The sequence below is a fragment of the Centroberyx gerrardi genome, chromosome 21, assembly GCF_048128805.1.
Source record: "Centroberyx gerrardi isolate f3 chromosome 21, fCenGer3.hap1.cur.20231027, whole genome shotgun sequence".
Lineage (NCBI taxonomy): Eukaryota > Metazoa > Chordata > Actinopteri > Beryciformes > Berycidae > Centroberyx > Centroberyx gerrardi.
The window spans coordinates 5,577,010-5,599,564 of NC_136017.1; the positions used below are offsets into that span (position 1 = coordinate 5,577,010).

At 40.9% G+C, this 22,555-nt stretch overlaps 2 protein-coding genes across 6 annotated transcripts in view; one reads left to right on the plus strand and one right to left on the minus strand.

Annotated features, from left to right (window-relative positions):
- The window catches only part of eed (embryonic ectoderm development), a 296,858-nt gene that overhangs the window by 204,694 nt on the left and 69,609 nt on the right, over window positions 1-22,555 (minus strand). The gene's annotated exons all lie outside the window — the stretch shown is intronic.
- Window positions 11,507-21,946, plus strand: LOC139930486 (poly(rC)-binding protein 3-like). Of its 5 annotated transcripts, none has more exons than XM_078291079.1 (12): window positions 11,507-11,581; window positions 11,786-11,809; window positions 11,912-11,944; window positions 12,053-12,169; window positions 13,342-13,473; window positions 14,344-14,472; window positions 16,053-16,196; window positions 17,924-17,965; window positions 19,219-19,297; window positions 19,910-19,962; window positions 20,838-21,007; window positions 21,892-21,946. In XM_078291079.1, exons 1-12 carry the CDS (start codon window positions 11,507-11,509, stop codon window positions 21,944-21,946), a joined length of 1,053 nt encoding a protein of 350 aa, XP_078147205.1. The 5 variants fall into 5 exon arrangements, with proteins under 5 accessions (XP_078147205.1, XP_071779798.1, XP_071779799.1 ...); XM_071923697.1 differs by having other exon boundaries at window positions 19,222-19,297; XM_071923698.1 differs by having other exon boundaries at window positions 16,053-16,127.

Sequence of the window (22,555 nt, forward strand, 5' to 3'; positions counted from 1 at the left end):
GACTTGGCCGTACGGACCAATAGGGTGACACGGTTTGTGCTGGGCAGAGCAAAAGGAAAAGGGGAAAAAAATCATTTTCCCTCTGCGATTTTTAATCTTTTGCACAACGTCGAAAGTGGTCGTCATCTACAGTGTCCTGCGCTACATAAAGGTAAACTCATTTTTTGTGGTGATTATAAAGAAGGGTTTTTGAAATATGTAGCTTAGGCCAGTGCGTGCTTTAGCATTTATTATTCCCCAGAATGCCAATGTTCAAATGCTAATTTATTCTTGGAACAAAATATATTTGAAACATGAACTTGGTCTTTGGACTTGGCGTCAAACTGTTTTAGAAAATTTCTTGATGATCTCAAACTTGCATGAGATACTGGCCCATGGTGAGTTGGGTAACGACATCAATAATTAATTAACTTGCTAACTTACTCACAGCCAAGAGTAATCATTAACCTGATAATGACCCGTGACACGGTATGACTTATTGACTCGTTATCTAATTTGGTTATTTGAAGTAGATGTAGTTAACAATTTAAGAACTTATCCTTAGTGTGCCCAAATAAGGTGACTGCATGTGGTGCGGAAATATTCCGGTATTCCCCAGAGAATAGCCAATTTTATGGTCAGTTGATTTTCTTTTTGGGGTCTCTCGATTGTCTTTGTTTGGGTCTTCATTGTCTTGGCTTAGTTTCAGGCATGAGTGATTTTATTGTTGAAGAATTACGTCCGAATGCGGAATGTGAAACAAATGAACGAGAACTGGAATGGCATGTACTGAAGAACTGCTGCTTTTCTACTGTTGAGTATGAAGCTGGACTGACCTTGTTCACTGCAGGAATGATAACGTAACATGATGGCCAGGGCAATTGATATATCGGGTCCCTCGAGATCGTTATCCCAATTATCGTCACAATGATATTAGCGCTGCTGATGGCCTTATTCTTGGCTAGTCATAGTCCAAAAATGTCACTCATCGTTACCTCAGGCTAACTGCAGTATCGAACTTGAAACACAGAGATGAATACCTCCTTTGTTTAATCCAGGTTTGGGTAGAAAGCTTGTCGTTTTCCAAATCGGATCATCACTGAAAGTCTAGCATGGCCACAAAATGATGTTCTTTGACGAACGGGTGAAACAGAAAGAAGCATTTCTTAAATACAGCAATGATTGGACAAGGTGCAGAATGAATGAGTATTTATTACAATAACCTATAGAGGGAAGCCAAAGAAAAGCGGACATGCTGCGGACCCATTCTGCATGACTGCTCAGTGAAACCCTATACGCATATGGAAGCCATGACTTTGTGACAAGCAGTGATCTCACATTACAAATTGTGGCAAATCTAAAATGGCCGACTTAACGCTCGGCTCTTAGCACCGTATTCACAGCACAACATGGTGTGCCTGCATTGTAAAGCCTTTTACACTGTGCCATGGCCAACGCAGACTCATTGAACCCCCCCTCCCCCCTCCCCTCCTTCACCACTGTGCTGCGCTTCACCCTTGTTAAGAGAAGACATGTACTGTACAGGGTTTGCAGCGTAGGGCTACTTGGTGCTAGTTGCTCCCCATCTCCTCCTCGCTCGCTCGCTGCATTCCTTGATTTGGCTGGTCGCGGTGAGTATCTAGTGAGGATGTGGTGGCCGCGGTTTTGATTGTGATTTAGGCTGAGGTATCAGGATGCTGGGCTGCTGATGTGGGCTGACAGCTCTTGAGAGCACTGTCATAGTGGCGTATAGGAAGGCCGATTGGGTAGACGCCCCCCCCCCCCCCCCCCACCCCGCCGCATCGCACCACACCACATACAACAAAAGCCTGCGCCAGACGAGACAAGAGCTGCTCATATACCAGCGAAGTGAGGGCGAAAAACCACAGAACTCAGTGTAACTCCTCTCGATTTCATTCCATTCGATCCGTCTGCAGTTAGTGTAGGTGACAGGAGGGGCGATCGCCGGCAGTGCCCCATTACTTAGCGTCCATCTTTTCCCGACTCCTCTGTCAGGAACTTTGTCTCTGAGGGGTTTATGTTTGTCACACGTTAAGTTGAATGTTAAGAGTTAACGGTGACAAGTTCCTCCATGCGGAACTGAGATGCTTTGAACAGGTCTGGAGAAAACATATGGATCAACGAGGTCACCCTCTGTGCCCCCCTTCTGCTGTCCTATATCCATGCTAATTTTCCTTTTGTTCAGTTTTAATTGAAGCACAAACATGTACAGTATGTCGGAGGGATCCCAGTCATGAGCTGACATATTGGCTCCATTAAAAGACTCGAGTTACGTCAAGTAAATCTTTTTCCTTGGCTTGCAATTGCCGTTCCAATCCATGCCGTTGGATGGATTTGAATCTTGCTGTATTGTTTGCAGTCCTAAGTCCTCTGTTCCCTTCCTCTTGATTCACTGAATGCTAAAGTTAATGATAATAATGGTAACAATACATTTTCTATATTTGTAAGAGGATTTACAGTACGGCAAACACAGTAAAAGCAATTTAATACCATATGTAAGCACTGATGAGTAGAGCATGGCTCTAATAATGTCAAGGATAAGGATTCAATTCTCACTAGGGCCACCCACACTAAAATGTGGTTTGGTTGTCTACCAATGGGTCTATGTAGAATTTTAAAAGGTTTTCATTGGATTAAAGGAGCCAAGAATGTTTCAAAAGGTGCTATCATTTGTTAATCAAATACTTTGTGGTGGCAGTGGAAATGAAAAGAGCTCAATAAGAATGACTGAAATGCCAAATTGAGAGCGAAAGAATATGTCAAAACACAATGGAAATGAAGGTTTCATTCCAAACTGAGATACCAACCTTGGGAGGCGGATCCATAGAGGAAAGGGAGGATGATTCTTCCCAAAAAATTTTAATTTTTCCCCTTAAAAAGCAAGTTGTTACATTGTTGGGCCATGCCCTTTTACCCTGAAATTACCCTAGCCCTGTCCATTTCAGCGGTTTGAGTCACCAGCCACCTAAAAGTTAAACTCTTTAGAATATCGCTGACACTGTTAGCTATCTTATTATCTTAAGAACATTTTTACAGATGCAATCACCTCTATTTTTGAAACGCTGAGTAAGGAATATTGTGTTGCAATACAAGAGTTAAAGGTAAAAAGGTCAAGGGGCACAGAGGGGACACCACACCTAATGGTATAGCTCAAGTCAGATGGACTCAGCTTAAGTATGGGATTCATTAAGACCGTTTTAAAGGGCAAGTCCATTTGGATGTAGGATGGGCTGAATCCATCTACTGGCATTTCTCTTGGCTTCTGATTAAAAGACTTATCTCCAACTGCAAAACATCACTAAGGGACAAGAACTTTAAATGGGGACAGTATATTCAAGACAATTTTGACCATGAAGTAAGACAACCGGTAGATTGTTGCCATTTAAATCCCAAATGGAGTGAATTTAATATTAGAAAAACTTGCTGACTTACTTTGCCTTCTTCTGTTCAAGGCTACGCAGTTTTTCAATGAGGACCGCATTAATTATAAGACACTTTGGGTTGAGAGAGGAACAGCAACCATCTTGCATGCACCTTTTGTGTTGTCCCTAACCCAGAAACCATTGAGGGTTTTCATTACAAAACATGATATTTCCATTTTGCAAAACAGATTGTTCCCATAAGTGCGTTTTTAAATGTTTCTAAAATGCTCCTATCCTTTGGATAGGATACCAGAATTTGTGTTATTTCTTGTGCTATCAATCATTCTGTAATAGGAGGTCTCACTTTTTGCAAACTATTTTTTCGAATGGTGGAAACCTCATTTTGGAGAGAAACTCTTCAACTGCAGACTCCATTTTAGAAGAGTCTGTGTTGCTTTACGGCTTTGGCTTTGGCTTTGGTGTGCAGTCATGAAGGGTTTTATATCAAAACGTCATAATGACATATCTCTAGATATGTGGATTAAGATGGAACAGATGATGGGGGCTTTGGCCTAGATTATATTGCCGGCCCGTCCATTTAATGATTTTTTTACAGGATTTCAGATCTCTCTCTCTCTCTTGCTGTTGGAGCTATGCTGTTGACAGTGTAACTGCATCTCTCTGAGTGATTATCCTGTATTTGTATGGCAACATGATAATTGTAATATTTTATTTAAAATGACTATCATGCAGGGCAACAGTCAAAGAAGGTGATTGTGTGTTTGTGATGCTCCTAGCTAGGGTAGACTGATATAAGGGTTTGCTCATACATTGGGCTGATATTGGCCTTTTATTAAATATTGGATGTGGTCCACCTCTGATATGATGGCTCCTCCCTGACCACAGCTACATAAAAACAGCTGTAATACCTGCAATTACATTTTATTTTCTTTGCACACTTTATTTATTCATTTAATTGTTCAATCCTGTTTTTGTAAATTAATTCTTCATTTAAAGGCCTAATGTATCCTGTAGTTTTCCTATAGTGTTTCAATGGAGAGTTTTAGTGTCCCATGATGGTCTAAATGCCGTTTCAGAGGCTTTTCCAGCCTGACAAGAACAAAATTCTGGGAAAACACTGAATCCTTGTAATTTCTTGGCATGAAAATGGTCGAATTTAAAGACACAGGAAATCAGCACAAAGTATCACGTATGAGCAGTTTCAGTCCAAAAATAACTGTATAGGTATCAGCCTTCAAAAAACAGCAGCAATCACGTATGCAAATGTCACTCTGTAGGCCAAAAGCAGGGAAAGGTGGTGATAGGATCGGTAAAGGTGAATAACTGAGGGCAATGAACAATGGAGAGAAAATGACAGCAACACAATGAATTTCATCCATCAAATCCCTCTTGCAATGCTAAACACCAATAGCCTTAGAATTGATTCACCTACATTACGTATCCATATGCGATCTGCTTCATTTGTTTTCTGGCAACGTAATGTTTCAATTAATTCAAGGTCACATCTTTTAAAAATGACTGAGAAGTGAATTCACCAAGCAGCTTCATATGATACCACTTTCACATTTCTAGACGAAGGACCACAATATAATGATAATGATACATGGTCGTTTTTTTAGATGTATTTTAAATATTGTCCCATGAACTAAGCTGCAGTAAAGTGGACAGGGTGATGTGGACCATGTCAGAAGGGCCACAGGACCATGTCCAAAACAAGTTGATGGTCACTTAGCTGTGCAGAACTCAGTGGCTCTCTCTCTCTCTGGATTGCAGGGCTCGGTCAGAGGGGCGTCTGATTTTCATCCCCATAGACAAATGCTTCTCTGTGGCCTGACTGCTGTAATGAGATCCCTCTATATCTGCAACCCACTCTGCTTTCTCCCTGTCAGAATAAAGAGAACATAAAGGAAGAAATACGCTATATAGCAATTGTTACCTGATGATGATTGCTGAATATTTGACCAAAAAAATGCACATACTGTACTTGCATGCTCTGAAACATTGGTATACTCAAAGTAAGGGGTTCAATAGTGAGTTTTACTTTCATACCAGCAATCATCTCAGATTAGGTGGCACATTTTCAAATGGTAATGGTGGTGGTGATCTTATTTTGGAGCAAAACAAGGATGACAGACTGTTCCCTCTACTTTTAAAGCCCTTTGGACCCACAGTTCTTTCCTATCTTTTCCTCTTCATCGCTTCATCTTAAAAAATGCACTTTCCCTAATGTCAAATGTTTCTCCCTAATTTTCCTTTTCCTTCCATTTGTGAGTGTTTTTCTATCATTTACAGACCAGTGGCTCTGCATAAGAGAAGCATCTCCTCATTGTTAGGAGTGCATAAAGGGGACCAAGAGCGATAAACAGAGAGACCCTGGATTCAAGTTGAGCTTTCTTCAAGAGCAATGCACGAGTCTTTTCTGTGGTGAGCGCTGAGCAGACATAGGGAGAGATGGGAGGCAGGCGGGGGGGGGGGGGGGAGAGAGCCATTTTGTGCGCTGCGTTGTCCAGCCGAGCGTAAAGCGTGATTAATTCAATAGCCGCCATAGAGGAGGAGGCTAGCAGCACTGCAACACCGAGCATGACCCACTTTCCCCATCAGATGTCATGAAAAATTCTCTACCCATCCCTCTCTATTTTTCATTTCCCCCCTCTAACTTCCTGCCTGATTAACAAAGGGATGGGGGACGAAAATTACAAAATCAATGCGTGTACAATATGTTTGAAATTACCAGTACACTCACATTAATGACAAGAGACCAATGACCTCAAACATATACTTCAATTTAATAGCAATTTCAGTCACTATGTTCATTTTTTTAAGCTTTGGAGGTTGAGCTGGACATGCAAGAGCCTCTGACTGTGGTTTATGGGTCGTATGGAATTCAGACCTTCAAATAAAAAAAAAAAAAAGGGTATTTGCTGGAAGGTTTTAGCCCAACGGGGCAAATGATTCATAGGGCCTTGACCTAATTCTATTATGCTACAGGATGTATGAGCAAAATACTGTCTGGGAGGCCAACTATTCAAACAGAGCTCTTAACGCTGACCTCGTTCATCTATGAGGTCCAACAGACTAGTTTTTGTTGACCTAAATCTACGCCAGAATATCCCAGTTTCTGTGTCTTAATCACAGTGAAGGAGTCTCTTTGAAGATTTTTGGGGGCAATTCTTTATTGTGCAGAGCAAGCAGAGTGGAGAGTGAAAGGTAAGAAGGGAGAAACAGGCAACACAAGCAACTAATCTCACATATAGCATGCTGAAACAAACGAAGAGTTCATTTGCAGACATTATATATTCTCTTTGAAAAAAAAAAAAGCAGTTTATCATTCAATATTTATAAAATATAGAAGAACCAGTCTATACAAGCCGCAAACTTTCGAAAAGTAATCTTGTTTTGGAGTGAAACTCTTCAAATACACCTTTGCTGTGCTTAAAGTCAATATCTCTAATAACTAACAAACACTGTCAAGCACCGCTGGACTCTGTCTTGTATTATTTATCAGTTCACCCCCAAAACACTCGTGTACTGTTTGGTGATGATTTGTACGCCATTTTTCATGAATGTTAGCTTGATTCCACAGTCTTAGAGGGTTTATTTCTGTCCCCCCCACCCCCGCCACCCCCGCCATTGGTGAGGACCTGCACCGCTGGCTTGGGTCTTAAACCCGGATTAAGGCTTTTTATGTAATCTGGTCTCCTCTGGGAGATTGGAGAGACAGCTGGCAACAGAATCCCTGTCCTTATCTCTCGAACCTCCCCTGGCCTCCAACCAACCTATCCCTTAGCTTTCCTCTACATACGCCATAGATTAGAGACGGGACAATTTCTGGAGCCAGTGGTGGACATTATAGACATACTTTTACATACTGACAACCCATATGCTGTTATCGACGTATGTTGTGCTGAAAACGTACCTACGTAAATGTTTGCTGTCCCACAGAAGACACACAAATGTGCTGAAAATGACACATTCTCTATAAGAATGCACCCAGTTGCCCTGATGCAGATATGTTTGCCGAAACATTCGTTTTTATTCACTAAATTAAGAATTATTGACGCTGCTGCAACCCCTTTTTTGTTTTAATTTCTGTTTGTTTTCCGTGGTCAGCCCCTCAACAGTCTACTTGCATTTTCTCTATCTTTCTCAGGATGTTGTAGTTTGCATATTTCACTTAACAGTCTATTAGTGTCTATTAGTATAGTCTATTATTGTCTGAGCTCAACAATTTGCTTGTGTGGATGCTGTTTGCAAACTCACATTTGAGCAATCAGGCTGGTTTATTGAGGCCAGTGACTGAAAAATACTCCACCATGAGTTGTATGGTTCCTCTGTATGGTTCGTAACCAGAAGGTCACAAGATCACTCCCCTAAACAACCCTAACTGTCCATCATCGATTTGAGAGAGAAACTGAACAATTATCTGCTCATATTTTAGGTTGCTCTGGATAAGAGTATCAGCTGAATGCGATTAAATCTAAAAATGTCAGTGTATTCCCTGCTTAGCTTTACTGTGTTTTGCCTTCCGATGCTGGTAGCAGATCCCTTAGCACCCAATCAGCAGCACTATCTTCACCTGTCTGTACTAGTGTTCCCCATAGATTCACTCAGCATTAGTGGTCTGCCACAGCAAGGACACTGCTGACACTGCAGGAGGAAATCTAAAATAAAGTACATTAAAGCTGCACTAGTCAAAATTTTAACGTAAAAGTACACTTATCAGCCTAAATCACGTGGGGCTGCAATAGAGAAGAGTGTAACATCCCCACTAATTGGGACGCTGTAGATTCACCATTTGACCAAAATAAAATTTTGGTGTTGGGTATAGTTACTTCTCCGCCCACAGGAAGTGACGAGTTGAAACTTCAGAGTGAAATCCAAACTGTCTCTATCCAAACTGATCTTTTCCTCTCTCATCTCTTTGGTTTCCTTTGGTATAAAGCATCCCAGAGCGGCCGGGTTGCTAAAAATGAGCGCACTGTGTGACGTTTACTGACCTCACTGCACAGGATTTCTGGGTACTGAAGTTAAAATTATTCAAACAGTTACCTCTACCTTGCCAACTTGCAAAATTGCCAAGTGCAGCTTTGACTTTTCCACTTCCTAGAGTTTGCCCTTCTTTCTGGATAAAATATCCAAATATCCGGTCACAGATTCAGTGCTACAACTTGCACTAGAAACAAGACTGAGGCCAAAATGGGGCAGATGCAGAAGCAAACCCCAAATAGTCCCACAAATAATAACATACGGCTCTGTGGCCAACTTGGGCAGCGTTCAGGGGAATGAGCACGACTGGCAGCCATGTGAGGCTACTGGCTTGTCTGCGCTCTTCTTCAAAAGCCTCAGCAAAGGCCTCATGGTTAGAGAGACAGTCCTTCAACCAGATTTAACAGGTTTAACAGGTTTAAGCATCCACCCTTTCAAGTTTGTGCCATCAGTCATTCTGTAAGAACAGGTGTCACAGTTTTCAGATGATGGATATCTGATTTTTTGATCAAAACACCTCAACTGTATTGCTAAATTTGCTGCCTTGGAACTCATTTGTGCTATAATTTCTAATTAAACAAGCATAGTTGGTCATGTAATAGTTTATCACTTAATAGCTTCTCAAGAACCACCCAAATGCATCATGATTCCAACCATTTCTCGGCTTTTCTTTCACTAATTACAAAGTATTTCTCGGATTTCTTCGCAGTCGAGACAACTGCCAAGATAGTGACTCTGAATTCCATTAGCTAATTAGCAGTTACACAGGGAAAGGAAGCACAGGAGTGATGAGTGAGATAGAAAAATAAAAACATTGTTCCATTTGAAAATCCACACAGTAACAATGTCGCTGATTGCCAGACAGTGGCATTATCTGTCTCCTCAGTCAAGGTCACACTCTCCAGCAGCTTTTCCTTCCCCTCATTCCCTGTTTTGAATTAGCGGGCCAGGACGCACATCAGAGAAAGACTAAACATTAGATAACTGTAGATAACAATTTTGCACATATGTTAGCTTGTGTGTGACATTAATCTGAATGAGAGATCTCCTCCATGTCTGAATGTATCAATCAATTATGTTGTTTTTTTTATCATCCCAGAGAAATGTTGTTAGTTTCATTTCATAGTTCATACAATGCGTTGGAAAATCATTAAGAAAAGCTTCAGTCACACATTAATTTTCATTTTGGTCCTTCTCAAATTCAAAATGTGATTGTTCTCGATTCCTCAGTGCTTTAATAGCATACGATAAAGACCTCATCACTAGCTCAGCGTTAGATCTGTTAAGATTCATGGTGGTAATTTCTGTGGCAAGCTGTGTGAAACATCACAATAAAATCATCAATGTGATTTACTATTTCCGTACTTAAATGCAAGCCTGCACTGTTTTTCTGTTTACTTGGCACAGAGGCACGGAAAAGAAATGGGAAATCTGTAATATGAACAAATGTCCGTTCAAATCTTTCGGACCCACTAACTTTATTGCAGTCAGATTTAAGAAAGTTTCCTTTAAATTGCAATCCATTACCAGTTTCTTGTTATCTGCTTACATTTGCAATCAGTGATGTAACTTACAAAGTATAAGACAATGTAATCAGTCTGTTTCCCCTCTTTGCCCCCAAAATGTACACAACATAATCATAAATGGATAACCTATTGCATTTATTTTTCACTCCCTCTCAATTACATTCATTTTTCATCATTTGAGTTATGTTATCATCATCTATAATCATTATTTCTAGTTGTGTGACACTGTTAGTGTCTGTAGTCCCACAATATAAACGCCTTTCCCTTCACACATAATTGGATAATTTATTCCAATTTACTGATAAAAATTTGAATTGTGTTATTATCATCATCTATAGCCATTAACTCAAGTTGGGTAAAATTGCAACTGTCTATAATCTTACAATCTAAAGGCCCGTTCCACTTCAAAATATATTTGAGTAATCACGATTTTTTATTTATTTTTTTATTTTTTTTACAAAAGTTGGAGTCTGCTTACTGTGTTTTTAAATTGTGGCAGATTAGAATTACCCAACTCTGATTGTAGTCTACTAAATGTTGAGGCCCACTGGCAGTGAGAGAGTTCCACGCTAGAGCGGACTGAAGTGCCCTCTTGTGTTGGCTCTCATAACTGAAGTCTGGCTTGAGTCATTACATCACTTGTCAGCCAGAATTAGATGGGGTCCGACTGAAATATGGGCTTGATAAAAATAAATACGGTGCTCAAAGTTCGATGGCTCATCTCATGACTGTAGAGACATATGCTGACCTACATTGATGATGGGTTTTATTGCAAACTGCTATATATTGCATCAAGCTATTTTTTTTATTTTAGGTTTTTCTGGGGTGGGGTGCCTAATTTTCCCAAAGTATAGTCGATTCCATATTCTAAAATGTCGTTATTTTTGTAACCAAGATCCAATATCTAACAGCTACTCTGACGTTCCATAATGAGTTTTATTTTCTAGTCATTTTATAAGAGGAGATGTAATTTCTTCTTAATGATGGCTATCTCATTTTGGAATGAAACACAATTTATACACTGTACGTGCAGCCAGACAGTCAATAATTAGACTGTCAGTGGGTTGCAGCAGGATGGAGGTTCATTTCTTTTTCATCAGTCTGGGAAACAGGAGACTCTTTGGCCACACTGTATTTGGATAGTTCAATGCTGATACTCAAATTAGTTTCAGGTGATACAAAAGTGAGAAAAGTAGTCGATAGATATTCAATGTCTGGGTTAGGGTTAGGTTAAGGTCGGGGTTAGGGTTACCTATTGTTGAAAATCTGCTTTTTGTCATCTGATAGTTGAGTATCAACACTGGACTATCCGAATAAAGCATTTCCAGCTCTTCTTTTCATCACTGATTTGCAATTTCACATTCACTAAACTGACTAAGGTGGCATTTGCCTCACCGCCCGCATCTACAGCCTCGAGACTGAGAGTTGAAAACGAAAATTATACATATCCGTCTCCTCTCAGTATCTGCTTGGTCTGACCTCACTGAACACGTCTTGCTTCCCTCTTTATCTGGCAGGTGACCGGTTGGCTGACTCTACCATCACACTCGCATTGGCCCTTGAACTCCTCTCTCACGTGACCACACCCCTTCCTTCACATCCAATCCCGACATGGAACCCATCAAGGTCCAATCAGAAGGCGGACTGAATGTGACCCTCACCATTAGGCTCCTGATGCACGGCAAGGTATGAGGGACCCTAAAAAGTTTTCTGAGTTCATATTCTTATTTACTCCTTCATTTCCCCACTCTTTCACTGGTGTTATTTCCTTCAGAAGTACAACTCTTCCAATTAGCTGTCAAAAGAATATAGATAAAATAGATGCGGAGCTAATTTTCTAGACCCCTGTGGCATGAATACCTAACAATGATTTTGTGTGTCTGCTTGCAGGAGGTTGGAAGCATCATTGGAAAGGTATTTATCATAATCACAGCAAACAAACTATTAAAAACAACATAATGCCTGTAGCAAATACACACAGCACCTGAATAATGTTTTGTTTTGTTTTGTTTACAGAAAGGAGAAACGGTGAAGAAAATGCGTGAAGAAGTAAGTGGAGCTTTTCTGTAAATGTCCTTTCATTCTTTTAACTTTTGAAGCACTCCCTACAATAGTTGTTTTTTGCTCATAAATATGACTTCTTTTTTTTGCACATAGAGCGGTGCCCGTATCAACATCTCTGAGGGGAATTGCCCTGAGCGGATAGTCACCATCACCGGGCCAACAGATGCTATTTTCAAGGCCTTTGCCATGATAGCCTACAAGTTTGAGGAGGTACAACATTTATCATCCAAACACGACCCCCAAAGCAACTTTATAGAGTTTTTTACATTGCACAAGTACCATGCTATACTGAGCCTACTATGGTTATGGTATAGTATCTGCACCCTTTGGTTTTACATCGGAACACAAAGCAGGATTGGTCCTGTTAGTGTAGAAAAGAAATGTGCATGTAACCTTGCAACACCTTTTGAAAGAGGGATAGCACCATATGTTTAGGCGCCCTAATTACCAGGATGCTTCGAGCCATACCGAACCAAACTGTCCCAGAACACTATGGGTAAACATGTGCTAGTATGATATCGTGTCATGAGGTGGAAAAACAACAAAAGGTGCTAATTCCCAGACATAGACAGATGTAGCCGTTGTAGAAAATCCAATTTTAACTAAGATAATGACATTTTATTAATCGCTGTGGGGAAATTAAGTCGTTGCAGCAGCAAAAATAATATGACTCAGCAGGGGAAAAAAGGCAAATTGAATATAAGCACACAAATAGATGATAAAAAAAGCAATAAAATCAGTACAATACAAATAACAAAGCAATAAAATAAAATGTGAATAATTGTTGTGTTCTGTAAATGTATGCTGGCATCAATTTAAACACGCGTTGTTGTTGTTGTTGGTTGGAAATATGGGGAGGAGTATGGATTAGTAACATATATGGATTAAGTCACAACTGCGTTTACTGCATTAGAAATGTACTATATATGTATATATGTGTATAAACGGAACAATAAATGATAAAATATAAAACTATCAGTATTTATACAGTATGAAATAGCGGAACCATTATGAAAAAAAAAAAACACTTTAATATATGCAGAATTTAACAATGAGGGGTGCATGTGCATCCTGAAGGAGAGTGTACTTATACAACATCCCTAAAAAGGAGTGTTTGGAAAATTCAAGCTTTGCTCTCTATTCAGCCATCGGGAGGTACAAGTGGCTTGGTGACTGGCCACTCTGGTTTTGTGTTACAACATAGTAAATAGCTTCTCCTGTATGACAGCCAAGGGAGAAATTTCTGCAGTGCTAATGCATGCTGCAGTGCTGATGCAGGATAAATGCATGAAGGTGGATTTCTTCAAAGGCTAACCCTGTTCTCTACATGGTGTGAAGAACAAAGTATCTGTCTGATAAAGCTTGGTCTTTTCTCCCCTCAGGATATAATCAACTCCATGAGTAACAGCCCGGCCACCAGTAAACCTCCTGTCACCCTGAGGCTTGTTGTCCCGGCCAGCCAGTGTGGCTCCCTCATTGGCAAAGGAGGCTCCAAAATCAAAGAAATGAGAGAGGTACAGTACAGAGATCCTGCTGTCGCATCCATTGCAAAAGTATTGAAGTGCACATGGAAAATGTGATTGTATTAACTTGTATCTTGTAGTCACTCAGAGTGCGACAAGTACACATAGAATATGTTAAATGAAGGAGAGCAAACCTGATCCAGTTTAAAACAAGTATTTCATATGTTGCTGTTGCAGATATTAAGATAAATGTTGCTTGTGCAAATGTCCCATGCCCATTTTGCTTGGTTGATATATTCCACCTCTTGAATCATAAGTCAATGGGTAGTTTGTAACATATGCATTAATGTGTATGCTATGCACTGCATGAATGTAATATCCTGACATTATAATAAGAAATTTACATGCGTATCTTAATGCTGTGTTACATATCACAGCACATTATGAATCTGGTATGAGACTTTTAGCACTACAGTTGCTATGAGTGAGACTAGACATTTCAGCTATTAAGTCTAAAAATCCCGTCCTCAAGCCAAAAAAGAAAATGAGAAAGCATTATTATTATTACAGTGTTTAGCATGGTGATATATCACCTCTACACTGGACCTTTCTGTTGGATCTCTGCTCTAAGTAGCCAGCTTGCTCATCTCTATTTCGAAAATGTGACTTGAAGGGGACGGAGGGGTGTAGGTGCTGTGCCAGAAACTTGTGTAAAAGGAGATAAGTTCTATCAGTGCTCAATTCCTACTGGTCACCAATAGAAGCTGATAAAGGTCATAGATTACTTAATGCCCCTTTAACTTATCGTATACTTATCATGTAATATGCTTGTAGCACACTCATGATCTCAGTATGTTGTCTTGTTAACAATACGTGAATTAAAGCATCACAAGATAATGAATATCCTTCTTCCACCTCCAGTCCACAGGAGCTCAGGTCCAGGTCGCAGGGGACATGCTGCCCAACTCCACCGAGAGGGCAGTGACGATCTCAGGGGCCCCAGAAGCCATCATCCAGTGTGTCAAACAGATATGTGTGGTGATGCTTGAGGTAGAGTATGGAAGGGGGAAAGATTCAAGGGAATTTTACTTACAATGATGTTGGTGAATCAAATGCTTGACAAATAAAGATGGCAATAGTACCTTGCTGAAAGAGACGTCAGGAAGCTTAATCTTCCCTATAGAGGGCTTTCAGATGATGTAACATACTGGAGGTCCTCAGCTCTTGGGCAACTGTGGCTGTGAACAGCTGATTGCATTTCTGAACATAAAATTGACCGTCTCAACAGAATTCAATACACATGGTTATTTTCTGTGCTGTTTTTAACTGGAAACTGATCATTTTGCCACTGATAAATCTGATCAATTTTGTGTTTAGATTTTTCATTCTGAATGAAATCATTCCGAAGGAAGATTGCCACTCAAGTGTTTACATGAGCGCTAAATATAACGATCGCATTGAGATGTGCGTTTACATGCTCCACAGGATGTAATCAGAAAAAAGTTTCTGACATGTGCAAAACACCGAATCCAGCACTCTCAACATGGGCTTACGTTTTTAAGAGATGGACCTGCGTCGGTTATTTCTTTACTGCTGTTCTTTCTGAAGAAGCAACAGTTTTATCAAAACATACGACTCCATAAGTGTCAGAAAAAGACGTTTTGTTTTGCCGTTGTTTGCGTTGTTTTTTTTTGAGTCAGGACTTGCGTTAAATGCGCGAGCGTGTGCAGAAAGAGGCGAGATAAAGAAGTTGATCGGAATGAGTGTTTACATGACGAAATTTTATCCATCGACCGGAATTAAATTTCATTCGGATCGGGGCAGTTTATTCTGATTGAGGCGTTTATATGAGGCATTTTTATTCTGATTTGGCAACTATTCTGATTAAAAGGCTCCATGTAAACGCAGCCAGTGTCTTGTTGTAAATACATCTGATTTGCTAATGATTGTGCTAATGTATCTAACATTAGCTAGCATTAATGACTAGTTAAAATTAAGATTAGTTGCTTTGCTAAATTAGCTTGCTGGCTAGTTAGCCAGCTAAGAAAGACAAAAATCAACTGTTTGTTTAGGTTGAGCCGACTCTTCTCGAGCTACAACTCACAGTGCTTTGGTGTAGAAGGGCTAAAGACTTTTTCAGGTATCTCTCTCTTTCTTGCACAGTTGTTATATATTTAACTATTATTTGTGCACAACCATTCTCCAACGGGCCTCCATGATGGCACCAGCCGTGGTTCCCAGGAGATTTGTGAAGCAACTGCAATGTCTCTAGAATATATGCTAAAGAAAATGTTTATTTTAATTATTATGAGTCATCATTATCCAGTTGAAAGTGATGTACCAGGTAAATGTAAGTTAAGTTGTCAATATGCACTGCACTAGACATTGATGTCAGCATGTATGCACAGTGAAGAGCACTTTTGTGTGAGTGTCACAGGTTGTCTCCTCCTAAGGCACTGTCCCTCTCAGTTTATGCAACTTTCTTTCTTTCTTTCTTTCTTTCTTTCTTTCTTCTTACCCTGTTTCTTTCTTTCTTTCTTTCTTTCTTTTGTCTTTCCCTCTGCTCTAACACTCTCTCCACGTCTCACCCCCTTCTTCTTGTCCCCCACCCTCTCCTTTGCTCTCCCCAGTCCCCACCGAAAGGTGCCACCATCCCCTACCGCCCCAAGCCTGCCTCCACCCCTGTCATTTTTTCAGGTGGCCAGGTAAGAGCAGACCCACTGGGGGCGTCCACAGCCAACCTCAGCCTCTTACTGCAGCACCAGCCACTGCCTGTTAGTGTCGCACCAGGTTTTACTCACTTTTCCTCCCTACCTCACTACCCCACCCACCCTCAACTAGCATGAAACCATCACTGCTATCTATTGTACCCTCACAACCATCCACCACCTCCAGCCACTCACACCAGAACTGGGATAAATGGCATTCGTGGTTAACAAAGGACTTGAACAAGTTTGGTATCAAAACGATGTTGGAGATTGTCCAACTTACCTGTTAGACACCATAATCATGCATGGGTTCCCAGTAGATAGTTCACTCCAGTACTCTATACTCCATGCTAACACTTCAGGATACACAGATTGTTGCTTTAGTTATACAAACATTTCTTGGAGGCAGCGGAAGTTAGTTAACTGGCAAACTTGAATAGAAAATAAGGAACTCAGGGGCATACATTTACAGAAATATGAAGCTTACCTAGATAGCTATAGGCTAGTACGGTTAGTTCGACCTTAGTAGCAACACAGCGCTAGGCTTCATAATATGAGCTTTCTCACCCCTTGCCTTTTCCAGAGTTCTTCAGTCTAACAATACTTTGGCAGAAAAGCGGTGGTTCTTTGGCTCCTCCCACTGAGTTTTAACTCAACCAGAGAGATTATTTCTGCCTCCAGAGCAGCTCTGCCTCCGAAAAATGTTTGTAGAACTCCAAACTGCTTAGCATACACTTTGTTAAGCAATCATAGGTGACAAGCACTAGCATGCTAAAGTGTTAGCATGGAGCACTGGAATGAACAATCTACAGAGGACACAGATAATTAACAGGTAAGTTGACTAGTTGGCCAAAAACTCAGTATTTTCCCTTAAATGATACAGATATCATTTGTATTTTATTTGTGACATTATAGATTGCAAAAATCAAATCAGCTTTTACTGTGGGGAATTTTTTTAAAATTTTAAGATGAAAATGAAAAAGAATTACTTAAAGCCTATTTTTTTTTTTTTTATTTGTATGGATTTGTATGGAATAAAAATATCCAAATCTGAAGGATCATCATTAGTTTGTCACTTACAGCTGAACCAAAAAGACTAAGATTCACTGAATTACCAGTTAACTGAGTTACTGCACCGAACTGACCCAATTTCCTGATGTGTCATCAGGCGTTTTATTTTTGTCCTTAGGTTCCACTATTGGCCCAGTTGCTGTCTTGGCTGGTGTTGAAATGAAATTTAGCTCAGTTCTGACCTCCGTGGCCCCTATAAGCACACATCCACTAGGTCAAGACACTTCATTCCTGTCAGGGCCTCTCCCCTGGTTTCCTCCACACCCTCACTGTCACCTCCCCACTGTCTGAGTCGTTCCCTATCGATCTAGTTTAACTGGATCTGATTGATGAATAGTTGGAGAACATGACAGGGAGTCTATAGTGCATGACTTTCTAGTAACCTGTCTAAAATATAGCTTAAAAGATAATAATGTGAGTCTGTCAAGTGCCAAATAGGTTTAATGAGTTTTATAAATGAAAATGTTTATGCCAAGAAAATGTCAGCAGGTATTATAATTCAAATCCTAGCTGGGCTTTAAGTAGATTGGCTAGATGAGTGATTTTGTTATGTAAGTAAGTGTTTCTGACTTAATGAAAATTGATGAAATATGTGATTTATTTTATTTATATAAAAGTACAGACATAGTGTTTCTAAAATTGTCCTATATTGCAGATTCCTAGTGGTGTGGTGGTGATTGAGTTAATGAGATAACAATAAACTCTTCCTCTCATGTTTGCAGGCTTACACCATTCAAGGACAGTACGCCATCCCACATCCAGATGTGAGTGCCAACCCCATGAGGCAGTCTTCACTGCGCTCTCCATACTTCTTTCTCTCTGCATCCAAATTCCTCTCTTCTTTCTCTCTTTCAGCCTCAGGCTCTTACTCTCTTTCCATTCCTATTAATATTAATTGTTAATATTAATACAGCTTCTTTTTCTGATATGTAATTCCTGTATCTTCTAACTCTTCTGACTCTCGCCCCCCCCCCCCCCCCCCCCCCCCCCTGCCCTCCGTTTGGCGTCAAACTTCATGGGGCTTGGCCTGCGGTAGTTAAGCAACAGAATTGGCAGGAAATATTTTCTTTAAAGCTGCACTAGGCAACTTCGCACTTCCACGGCCTCAACTGGAAGCGAGAGATAACTGTTTGAATCTTTGAATATTTGAAGAACTTCAGAAATCATGTAACGTTACATGAGTACACTGTGCATTCCTAATTCCTAATAATTTTTTTCTTCTTTGTGGCTGGTAGGGATGGAGATAAAAAATCGCTGTGAAAAAATAATTTCACAGCAGCTTCAGCTGTTTAGGAGAAAGTTTTGTATTCCGCTCTTAAGTTTTGATTCGTGATTTCCTCTGCGCCACCGAGATTTCTTGCCAGGGACCATATACCCAACTCCAGGATTTCATTTTTGCAAGTAGGGTCGAATCTACGCGTCTCAGTTAGGAGGGATGGGACGCTTTTTTCTGTTGCAGCCCCAATTTGTGATTTAGGCTGATAAGACGGGTGTATTTTTACATAAAAATCTTGCCAAGTGCAGCTTTAACCAGCAGGGATGCAATTATAATAGGCAAAAATTCAACAAACTTCAATTGGAATATGAAAATCAACTGATGGAACAGTAATCAAGCAATGCAATATTTTATCTTTGATGCGTGTTTTTGTCTCGTCAAATTGGTCACATCCATAAATCCCAGGAGAGACAAAGTTAAAGAAGAGACCAGTGTGTGTGTGCTCACTTGGGCATTTCACCAACAACATAATGAAACACCATCGCCCCATTCTCAGGCCAAGTCCTTTACGAGTTACTTTTCTACTCTTCCTCTCTCTTTCTCTCTCTCTCTCTCTCTCTCTCTCTGGGTCTTCGTCCTCCTTCACCTCTCTGTGTTGTTACTTTTCCTCAGATCCTCTCTCTACTCTTGTAGCGTTTCTGACAGACCTGTGTGTGTGTCTGCGGGCGTGTATGTGCGCGCGCGAGTGTGTTTTTTAACGATGACCTCATAGCTCTGCTGTCCTCCTCCTCCCCCCCTCAGCAGTTGAGCAAGCTCCACCAGTTGGCTATGCAGCAAACCCCCTTTACCCCCCTCGGACAGACCACCCCTGCCTTCCCCGGTACGTACCCACCTACACGACGACCCTCTTTACCGAAGCTCCTTCTCTCGTTTTTACCTGTAGAGACAAACACATTCTCTTCCTCCTTTTTTCTCTTTCTCTTCTTTTCCTTTCTCTGTCCTTTCTCTTTTTCTTCTTCTTGTCGTTCTCCTCCTATTGGTCTCTGTGGTGCACTGCCAGTGACATGGCCTGCTGGTGGTCTGCTCTTGTTGATGTTGAGGTTTCTTTGTCTGAGGTTTTTTGTTTCGTTGCTACGTTATCTGTTTTCTTTTTGATTTTCCCTTAGCATCCTTTTTTAAGTGATGCGATTGCCTCAAGGGTTTTTGTTTCCATTTAGATAATAAAAGTTAGAATGGCAGATGGTGGGTATGTTGTACAATGTGTAAGCTCTGCTCAGGCCTGGGCCAGGTTGTCCAGTGCCACAGCAATGCTATCGGTCAAAAGGCAGGGAAAGGGAGTTTTGCCCTGATTTGGACAAAACTCCTGGACCTGCCGTTGGTCACCAGAGCCGCAGTGCATTAACCCTGTACACTCCCTCGATGTGCCAAACTCTATTTTATGTCCTCTTCCTTCCCTCCTCTCTCTCTCTCTGCTTCCTGTGTTCAGCAGCAGGTCTGGATGCCAGTAACCAGGCCAGTACTCATGAACTCACCATTCCCAATGATGTGAGTACATTTGTCGTAATGTGCGAAATGTCCAAGTGTGAGGATGAAAAATGCTTTTTTTGTTCTGTAGGTGTCCTACATTTCTCCCAGACTGAGATTAATTGTAAACAACACCTCAAACTACACTGTAATTCAAAATGAGAAATCCGTCATTTCAAAACTGTCACACTTCCTACCTCTGTTATAAAAACAGTTTGTCACTGCCGGAGGTTCAATTATTTTTTTGAAAGTTGTTCAATTGGGTTTTAATTTAGTGTCTAAATAGGAGAAATAGCAGACTCTGCCTCAAAAAATGGATTATGGCACAATACAAAAACTTTTCAGAAAAGTTAGCATGATACTGTTATCATATTCGGTGATTTCTACTCTATTTTGGAGTGTTTGGAGTGTTAAAGGTCCACTTTCAGATACATTGGAAGCCAGTGGTGAATCAACAAAAATTGCTCCCAAACAAAAGTTCAGGAATATACTCCTATCAAAGCACAAATGCACAAATGATATTGGAACAGCATGTCAAAAACCCTGGTTTATCATCTTTCAACATGGCTTCCTTTTGAAGTTGCTGGCACTGCAATCTGACAGCAGTTCAGTTGCAACGAGCGAACATCTCCCCTTCCAGACCAGAGTTATACTACAGTCAAAGGCAGTAGGCTGTGTAAAATGAATGCCCTTAATGGAAAGGACTTGTTTGACCAGAATAAGAAGTATTATTTCTAGTCTGGGAAGTTACTGTTGGAACAGTGACAATGATTGGCCATTATTCACATGCATCATAGAAAATCCATGTTCAGTCAAATGGCCTCAGACCAAAATGTGTGCGTCCATGTCCCTTTCATGCTCTGGCCATCCTAAGTCCCGCCCCATTTTCTTCCCAGCTAATAGGCTGCATAATCGGGCGCCAGGGAACCAAAATCAACGAGATCCGTCAGATGTCTGGGGCGCAGATCAAAATTGCTAACGCCATGGAAGGGTCATCGGAGCGCCAGATCACCATCACAGGGACCCCCGCCAACATCAGCCTGGCCCAGTACCTCATCAATGCAAGGTCAGTGCCCACCGGTTGTCAGTCAAGGGTTAGAGGTGGTGTTGACAAAGTAGTAAACTGAGGGAAATAGTTGAATGCTTACTTCTCCCTGTACCGTGACTGTTATGTTTTTGATGGTACTTTTTATAGCTACAAAATGCAACTTTTCGTCTTGAGGCAGGACGTGTATTGTTAGTCCCATCCTCCTCCCCCTCAGTTGCTCAAGTTCCCATCCCGACACTGATCACTCACCTTAATGAGCTGTGGGCCTTGAATCTAGTCTGATGCTGAGGAAACCGGCGTCCTTAAAGTTTCCACAGGCGTTGAAGAAGCAGATGGTGAACGCAGCCAATCTGCAATAAAAAGAAAAGCAGCACTATGATATTCACCGTGTTTTTGAACAGGTCATGTCTGCTGCATGTTTAGCTTTGCTGTTCTTTTGTTTCTACTTTCCTCACTTCCCTGTGCTGCGGCTGCTAGCTACACCTTGATAGCTGCAACCTAGCTGACCTCTGGCCACACCCACGGCAATTGATTGAAAAGCATTTCAGGCAAATCGGGGAATTTTGGCGTGAACACACAGAGTCTGCCACAGACTGATAATGTATAATATACCCTATTTATGTATTGTTATTTATACTAAACAATGCATAGCATCTTTAATGAGTCCACCATACTTGTGTTTGAAGCGAAGGAGTGACTTTTTGATTGCTTTATTGGAGTTGATAATGCTTCATTCGACAGCACCTGTGTGCATAAAACATAAGACAACTCAAAGAAACAAAAACACTACCTCATGTTTTGTCCCGTGTCTAGCCTGAAATTGGGGTCAAACTCATGCTGCTGTTAGGAAAATGAGGAAAAGGGAAATTACTGTCTCCTTTCCCATCATCCCCCACTGCCAGGTTCAGAGACGTGGCGGCCATGTGGAATGACCCATCTTCCATGACCACATCCTGAGATCCCTGACTGGCTCCTCCGTTCGGCCCTTTCCAATGACTGACTACCGCAGACAACCCTGATGAAGCCCTTCGGACTCTGGCTCTGGCCCTCCGAAAACCTTGACCACCCCCCCGCCCTGGTTCACCGTTGTTTATACATCAGGGAGGGTCGGGCGCTCATTTGTTTCAGAGGGCCAAATAAAAAATAAAAAAAAGAAAATCTCTGTTGATTAGGTTTTTTTTTTAGAGAACTGTTGAAGCATGTTGAATGTTTAATAGGAAAAACTTGTGTTAAACTTTCTTTCTTCTTTCTTTCTTTCTTCTTCTGCCTCTCTCTCTCTCTATTGCTTTCTCTATCTCTCTGTCAGTGCTGCGTCATAGAACATCAGTATCCATTTAAAAGTATAAAAAAGTAACTGTAAAAGATTGACAATTTTGTAGAACGTAGTTATTTGCATATTACAGCTGCTCAGTGATGCTATCGGCAGTGTGTGTGGTGGGATGTAGCCAAATTATCAAATTTTGATATTTTAATGCTATTTTGAAAAGTGATATTTTTAAAAGATTTTGAACTGTTCTGCTTTCGTCCTAATTCGCATCTTTGTCTACTTACAAATCCAATCTCTAC

Bases quoted from the DNA above. Each gene is read 5' to 3' on its own strand.
- LOC139930486 (XM_078291079.1), top strand. From the start codon at position 11,507: ATGGAACCCATCAAGGTCCAATCAGAAGGCGGACTGAATGTGACCCTC. The intron at 11,810-11,911 runs GTATTTATCATA...TTTTGTTTACAG, and splicing joins TTGGAAGCATCATTGGAAAG to AAAGGAGAAACGGTGAAGAA. The intron at 19,298-19,909 runs GTACGTACCCAC...GTTCAGCAGCAG, and splicing joins GACCACCCCTGCCTTCCCCG to GTCTGGATGCCAGTAACCAG.